The sequence below is a fragment of the Acanthaster planci genome, linkage group LG12 (genome assembly GCF_054643075.1).
Source record: "Acanthaster planci isolate LZ-2023a linkage group LG12, COTS_SCS, whole genome shotgun sequence".
Classification (NCBI taxonomy): domain Eukaryota; kingdom Metazoa; phylum Echinodermata; class Asteroidea; order Valvatida; family Acanthasteridae; genus Acanthaster; species Acanthaster planci.
In genome coordinates this window covers 1,533,821-1,541,531 of record NC_141788.1, presented here as the reverse complement: position 1 = coordinate 1,541,531, position 7,711 = coordinate 1,533,821, and the positions used below count along the sequence as shown (strand labels likewise).

Here is a 7,711-nt window from a genome sequence, read left to right as displayed (position 1 = left end):
AGTATACTCAGTGAGGATAGAATTTATATTCACGTTTCAGACGAAGAAGAAATACTCAAAACCTACAGGAAAATGCAATCGTCATTCAGAAAGACCTGGCCCAGTGCACCTGCCCTAAAAAATGGTAAATAAAAAAAAAAACTCTATTGCTCTCAAACCTAAAAGTCTATGGGATTGTACACATATTCCCTCAATGCACTGTGCATGTGGACTGCCATCAGCGCTGTTATGGCAATGCGACGCCAACTGTACGATGAAAAATGAAACCCTGCAATGACGACAATGCATGACAAGAAATGCTTCACGTGATAAGCGCAGTTCTGTTTAGAGAGAACCGTTGAATCTACTGGATGCAAGCCGTGCGGACGGACGAGCAAGCCATCATAACTCGGGCTCTCCAAAATCTGTATAGCGCCTGGATGCAGCAGATAGAATAGTAAGATAACAAAAGCCCTACGGAAATAACACTGGATGGCTGCACAATAAACGTACACCGCACCCGATGATTTCATCTTGGTGTGTGAAAAAACATCGTGCCAGTACCGTGAATTAAAAGGGACAGTTGATGCGGGGTGCAACCATTGTGGAGTTAGACTGCACCGAAGCGAAATGAAAATATAGGAGAGCAGGCGATGGGAAATTAAAGAGCAGTATTGGCTTTGTTATCTAAACTGAACTCATAGGGACCTGTCCTGTTTGACAAGGCATTGTCGCCATTTCAGGGACGTGGCATCACCTTTACTCCTTGCGTTGATGCTCACACGTTGTTTGATCCACGTTGTTGTCGACCCAATTGCAGGAATGGGCAACATTGCGTCGGGAATAATGGAGTGATGGCTGCGTGGATTAATCAGCCCTGCATCATGGCTTTGCGCTTCGAACTTGCCAGGTACGAGTAGGAGCAACAGCGGCAGGCGGAGGCTGGCATCCTGCACTACCGTTGCCATGGATACCGGGCTCTATTTCAGGCCGGCCGTCTTCATTTGCGTGAGGGAACTTCAGAGCTGGACCCACGAAGTGTCACCGAGCCCTCCTCTGCGACGAGGTATCGTGACTGGTACTTCCCGTCAAGCATCAGGTTTCTCAGACTCGCCCTAAAAAGGTCCCTGTTTTATTTGCTTGTCTTTACTTGACAAGGGAAAGAAAAAAATTCTACCAAACTCGGGATTTATTGAAACTGAGTGATCAGTGTATATAAATCAGTGCTTTACCACTCTTAATGCACGCCGTAGGACCTCGGTTGTACTCAATAAAAATGATAAATTAATAACGGTGAACTTGCGGTAAACATCAGCACAGGCCGGACTAATTTTCCCTTGTTTCGATCTGGTAAAGTTGCCAGCACATCCCACAAATCACATGACGCTCTGCACTGAGAATCACCATGGCTTACAGGGAGATTGCGGAGTAGTGTCGTAAATTTCATCTACGAGGGGGGCGGGACGATTACTCAAGTGTCCACCATGTTTAACATGGGCGCAGTGAAGGCCTTTGATGTCTTTCTGGACGACGAGTTGGAGGTTTATCATATCGGCGAGTCTATGAAGGGACGAGTGGTGGTATCGCTGACCAAGGACCTGGCGATGAAAGGTAATCTAGGGGAATTAAGGAAGAAACCTTTAATTTAAGTAAGCCTACAGACCATAATGCATCTCAGCCCTGGACACTGTTGGCTATCTCAAAAACATAGTCTTGTCCGTGGTAGCGCAATCACTTTCTTTTTTCGCATTTTTTTACCAATAACGAGCAGGGTTGTCCATGTGGTTGATCCTACAAAAGTGGTGATTCTGCGAGCATCTTCAAAGCGCAAGCTGCCACCAAATTTGCTCTTGATATCTAATTCAAGCAAAAAGATGCAATAGAAACACGGCGATTGTTCACTAAAATACGAAGTAGAAGATAGGAAATCAATTACCTTTAATAACCTCCACAAAATGACATATAAGCCCTGCCATCATCAAACAGATTTATGAAACAAAAGATAAAATGATGGGGTATTTATGCGCATGCATATAATGCTCCTTTGAGATTTACACGCAATATTCTGACAATGAATTCAAAGGACTGTATAAAATCAATGGTCCTGCCGGGTATACAATGCATACAAATGAGACTGAACATCAAGCCAAACGATTCATACTCGGCATCAGAAAGAGAAGAGATGCCACTTGGGCTTCGACGGAACAACCGGATCGTGAGCATATCGTAGATAAGATCAGGAGCGGCCCGTCACTCGAGCCCTACGCGCGCTGATAGGACATTTGAACTAAAGAGGCTTGGGTTTAAAGTCACAACATGATACGTGAGTTCAGTCCATTCCCACCTGTCATAACGGATTTCGATACGGACCGTCTGTTTTTAGGCATATGCAGTAGTCACATTGAGACAAAGCAGACTGGATTAATGCGCTACGCGTTGGGTTCTGAGAAGTGGTAATATCATTGTTCTGGGAGTTGCATATTCCCAGATGGTACTTTACAAAATGTTTTGTTCTTTTTACCGGGAAAGCATCGGTCCTGAGACGACGATGTGCTCTTCGGGCTCATCTTTCATATCGGCAGCACTCCAACTTGAGCTCCACGCAAACCTGGGAAAGAATACATCCCAAAATAGTTTGTATTGGAGAGGAAAGCGAGTTCGTGTAAGGATTTTTTCTCTCTGGAAACATCCTTGGGTAGTGAAGATGTAGGTTGTTGTTGAGAAAGCCCTTCGCTAGCAGGTCACGAAGCGATCATAATTTGCCGTGGTGTGTTTGTCGGAGATGGATCTAGATCCCATGCATCGTTTTTGACAGCGCTGTGGCAGATTCTGCATAATTAATTGCACGGCCCAGACTGACATAAAAGCCAACCGGCAGACAGAGCAAATTTCCAACCGCCGTGGAAACGGCACTGACATTCGAAAGAGAACCACTCAATACACAAACCCCTAATGACACAGAAGAAAAAGGTCTACGGAACCCCTCTGAAGACAGCCCTCCGGGAAGTTAATATAATTCTTGAAAATCTCGTTCAGCAGAGTTGTAGAAGCTTTACAGCACTGGTTATTATTATGTCAAGGGGCCTTATTGGCGCGTGCCTTTTCTAGCACGCGTATTCTCGTTGCCTGATTTGCCAAATGCAAAATGTACTAATTTCTTATCAAACCTGAGAAAGACAGAAAGAAAACACTGAACTTGCTAAACGATATTTTCTGCTTAACGAATCCCTGATACTTGGGTTCAGGGGTGAATAAAATTACAGCCCAAGGACTGCCGTTGCTCGCTGATGAAAAGAATTTCGGTACAAATACGAAGCCTGATCGTTTTCCTTATATATGTGGTATTTCATTTCCATTTGTGCATGCAGGTTTAAACATCATCATTGTCTTTGCCGTGGAAACCATAAATCTTTGAGTTGAAATTTATGACCTAAACAATTTTTTTTGCGTATTTTTTTCGTTATCAGATTTCAGAGCCACAGTCAATTAAAACGTGAAAATTTTCAGTTAGGGCCGAGTAGGTCATTTCTCACCCAGCGTGCCGTGCATAAATAGATACGCCACAGCGGCATGCACTCATTGTATGCCTGCCATTTATATTTTTTCATAAAGGGGCGCAATATCAACTGTCTTCTTGTGATAAGGTCATTTGCCTTTTATTCCACGACATGCCAGTATGACCTCGACGATGCAGCCAGCTATTTCACTAATGATAAGGCAGCTTACCATCATTAGCTACGCAGGGTGGCCTAACTGTCTTTGTCTTTGGCGGTCGATCAATACCTCGGTTGTTGCATCTGGCCGGCTGCAAGGCAGCTCATTAGTTGGGTATAATTGCTGATCACTGCTGTTTGAAATGCAGACGAAACCACGACACAACTGACAAAAATCGAACTGAGGCAGAGGCACTTGCTGGAATTACCCTCAGGAAGATATTGTTTCGTAACTTCCGTCTGGCAAGTATAGTGCACACCCCACGCAAACATACAGGAAAACGCTCAGCCGAATGCCAAAATCAAAGTACTTCAAAAGAAAACAAAGTGAAGATAAAGAAATGTCATGTCTCTTAGAGTAAGAACATGGAAAAAACGAGACATTATAAAAGCGGCATGTCTGTTTTCCTCTTCTAAATCTTTAAACAAAAAAAACAATAACTAATTAATTTGTAGTTCGTTTCTAGTTGCTTATTAAATTGAAATTACTGCTCCAGCCCACATGAGCAGCACAGATTTATCGCCGCCCAAATCAACTCTGCTGCTTTTGATTACCCCGTCTTGAACGTTACACAATTAATCGTAGAGACGTGCAAAACAGGTTTATTGTTCCTCTCTGTTGTCCAAAGGAACGTGATTTAATAAAGTCCATCGAAACAGACGAGTTACATCTAAACTTTAATAATATCTCAATTTCTCACTTGACGTAATCACATAGGACGATAAATAAAAACGTAAAGGACAGTCCTGCGTAGATTGTAAACGCAAGTTGTCATTGTAAACGCGAGTTGTCATTGTAAACGCAAGTTGTCATTGTAAACGCGAATTGTCATTGTAAACGCGAATTGTCATTGTAAACGCGAGTTGTCATTGTAAACGCGAGTTGTCATTGTAAACGCGAGTTGTCATTCTGGTCTATACACTTGTGAAATCGTTATTCAAAACAACAAGAAGTTAAAACAGGCATCATGGCGATTAGCTAAATCCACAAAATAGTCAGTTGTATTTTTTCTGGAGTAAAGCACCACAGGTAGAATCCATTTAAAGAAGTTAAGACCCTTTCCATGCATGCAGCCACCGTCTTGAAAATTATTGAAACCTTATGCGGTAATACAGAACTTAATCCACTAGTGTGTGCAGCTCGAAAATAAACACTTCTACAGTACCTGGCTGAAAACCATCTCTTGTAAAATATTAGTTATGTATTTGCTGTAAAATAAATTCATTTTAGGATAACGTGGTTTTTCGATTCGCTGCAGAAAAACGAGATAAACAGACACACGTCAGGATGAAGGAGATGTTATCTTTGGAACAATGAGCTTCGCGGGGTCATTCAGCTATTTGGTCTTTCCTTTTCTTTCATTTAAAAGATTGTTATTATAAGAAAGGTGCGTGGTATTTGAAAACCCAGGACCCATGTTTACCCATTTGACAGTCAAGCCGTTTTAGCTCATTGTTTGATCTTAAAAGCAATATGGCCCTTATAAGCAGTTAAAATATTCCCAGCATTTCCACTGTTGTGCGACAGCGTGAATCTTTCTACATATATGTATTATGTGATTATAGTGACCAACCTAAAAAAAATGGCGGTGAACGCGCCAAGGCTTAACCATGAAAACTGTGACCTTCGCATGTACTTGAGCGAAAATTATACTTGGAGCGAGTGCAGATATTGGATTTTTCGGGGTTGAATTAATAGTGTGCTTACTTTGATAGCTTAATTTGTTGGACTCTGGTTCGCTTGACCTTTAAAGTATGGTGTATATTAAGAACAGGGCTCGATTCAGTTTGTCGCTTTATTTCCTACAAATAGTAAGTATACCTGGATCCGCAATGCCGGGTCATCTATTCTGAGCGAAAGCATTGGTTTTTGCGACTCAGTTCTAGTGGCCCTCGAGAAGTTACGAAATTTTGTAAGAGCAAATAACACACAGAGACCACTTTACAGTGCTATTTGAAAGTGTGCATAGATATTATTCCGGACATACGACTTTTGAAGACATACAACTTGAGGACGTACAGTGTCCTCGTAAACCAAATGTGAACAAAAACAACACAGGATTGAATAATTCGCTTGAACATAGCATTTTCATGTCAATGATGACGTGAAGCCAGTGTCTGTTCAAGATATTTTTGACAAGCCAAACATTTTCTAGAAACGCAACAGTGTTTGTGATGCTTATAGCATTTCGATCAAGAAAGTGTCCTTTTCCCAAGAAATATCGTACTTTAGTCTGATAATCGTTTCGACTAATATGTGTCTGGTTCCCTTAAGGTAGATGGCTGGCAACCCATTTATTTCTCAGTGTGTAGAGATGTTTCCAGCCTAACCCCATCAAACCCGACACGCTTGAGCAATCGCCTGTAGATGAATTTAATTTTTTTCCAGTACAAATGTAGTCCTACTAGTTCACAGAAACACGCAATCATTCATTAGCACCACAAACAGTCTATGAAGTATAAACAGCAAAGTAATCATAGTTGTGGGAGTGATGTGTTCATATCCTGCAGCCAAATTTGTTAGAACCATTGCAACATGAAATTTCATTCACGCAGACCAAGGCGCAGCGTTGCCCAAAGCCATGGCTATTGTCATGTCTGCTCCATGTGTGAATTATAGGTAATGTGATTAATTTCCTTGCCCCCGTTGATTCTGTGGGAAAAAATCCCAGATGCAGCAGTCTAATCTTCTTTTAAAGGAACAGCGTGGATATATTGTAAACGAGATCGAGTATTTACCCCTCGGATTGCATCCTTTTTGCCGAATATTATGCGACGGCTACATGTTAAGGATTCTGTTGTACCAGTTTGTTTGGGTTTTGCGTTGATTTGCGGAAGACAAAGGAGTAGTGTTTACAGTTCTATAGCATCGCTATAAATAGAACTGGAAACGCTACAGTTCTATTTAGTAGTGATTTTATACAACGCACCCAGTAGAACAAATGCAATAAAAGGTGTTGTATAAAATCATAAATAAATAGAATTATAAATAGAACTGGAAACACTAAAAAGGTTTGGTCAATCAGAATTTTAAAATGAAAGGGAAGGGAATCGAAAACAGACCAAAGCAACGGAATGAGAATCCCTGAAAATGAGGAATTAAAGATCAACAAATGTGTACCATTTTTTTTAAAGATCAAACATCAGGCCAAAAAGCGAAATAGGCAGTTAACTGAAAAAAGTACGAGTAAGAAACTAAGGTTTAAAAGAAACCACACCAAACATACCAGATACAAAATGAACATGGAAACCAAGTGAAATGAATGAAAGGCCGTGCCATGGGCTCCTCTGAAAAAAAAGCCCTATTTTTAACAATAATTTTGCGGAAGTCTTATATTCATCTGATAGGCCTACTTCATGACCGTATCGTGAATAAATACTGCAACCCTAAGATGCAGATAAATACGTATAGAGAGAGCAGTGGGCCATTCTGGTAATGGATCGTGGCCTTTATGCTTGACAGCATTTATACATCTTCCTATAATAATATTGCACCACATATTACTAACTGCAATTCGGCAATTTGTGTCTTCTGCATTAGGTAGCGATACGCTATACCCAGCTGGGCGTTATGGAAATAGTAGTACACGGGTGTGGAGTGTGCCTTTTGATCCCAGTTGCGTTGCCACGGTAACGCGGGATCTTCTCTCCTTGATAAATATCTCAAGGCAACCGTCATCATTTTTGTAGTCATCGATGCAATTGGTTTATGAGAGCCGCTGTAATTGCTTAGTGGCCCTTGTCCGTCAGTGCAGTCATATATTCTGGCACTCCGGTTTCCACTGATCCCATGTCTGGTTTTGCGTTCACTAACAATAGTTACAACGTAATTCTCTTGAGATAGACCGGGGGGGGTTACCAGTGCTGTTTTCTGAGAATTCGATGTTTTGGCAGGATGTAAAAAAGATTAACTGAGTTTCAGTTGTCGACGCCAGATCTTCCCGAAGCTGCTCGGTCGCTGTGGCATCCTTTCCATTTTTCATCCTGTCATCCATGACAAAAATAAACATCTTGAGATG

At 41.6% G+C, this 7,711-nt stretch overlaps 1 protein-coding gene across 1 annotated transcript in view; it reads left to right on the top strand.

Annotated features, from left to right (window-relative positions):
* The first annotated feature begins 209 nt into the window (after nt 1-209).
* LOC110982793 (arrestin domain-containing protein 3-like) overlaps nt 210-7,711 on the top strand; it is a 34,341-nt gene continuing 26,839 nt past the window's right edge. Inside the window, exon 1 of the mRNA XM_022241467.2 lies at nt 210-1,590. Within this exon, the coding sequence (XP_022097159.1) occupies nt 1,464-1,590 (127 nt within the window). The 5' untranslated portion in view covers nt 210-1,463. The remainder of the gene's footprint in view (nt 1,591-7,711) is intronic.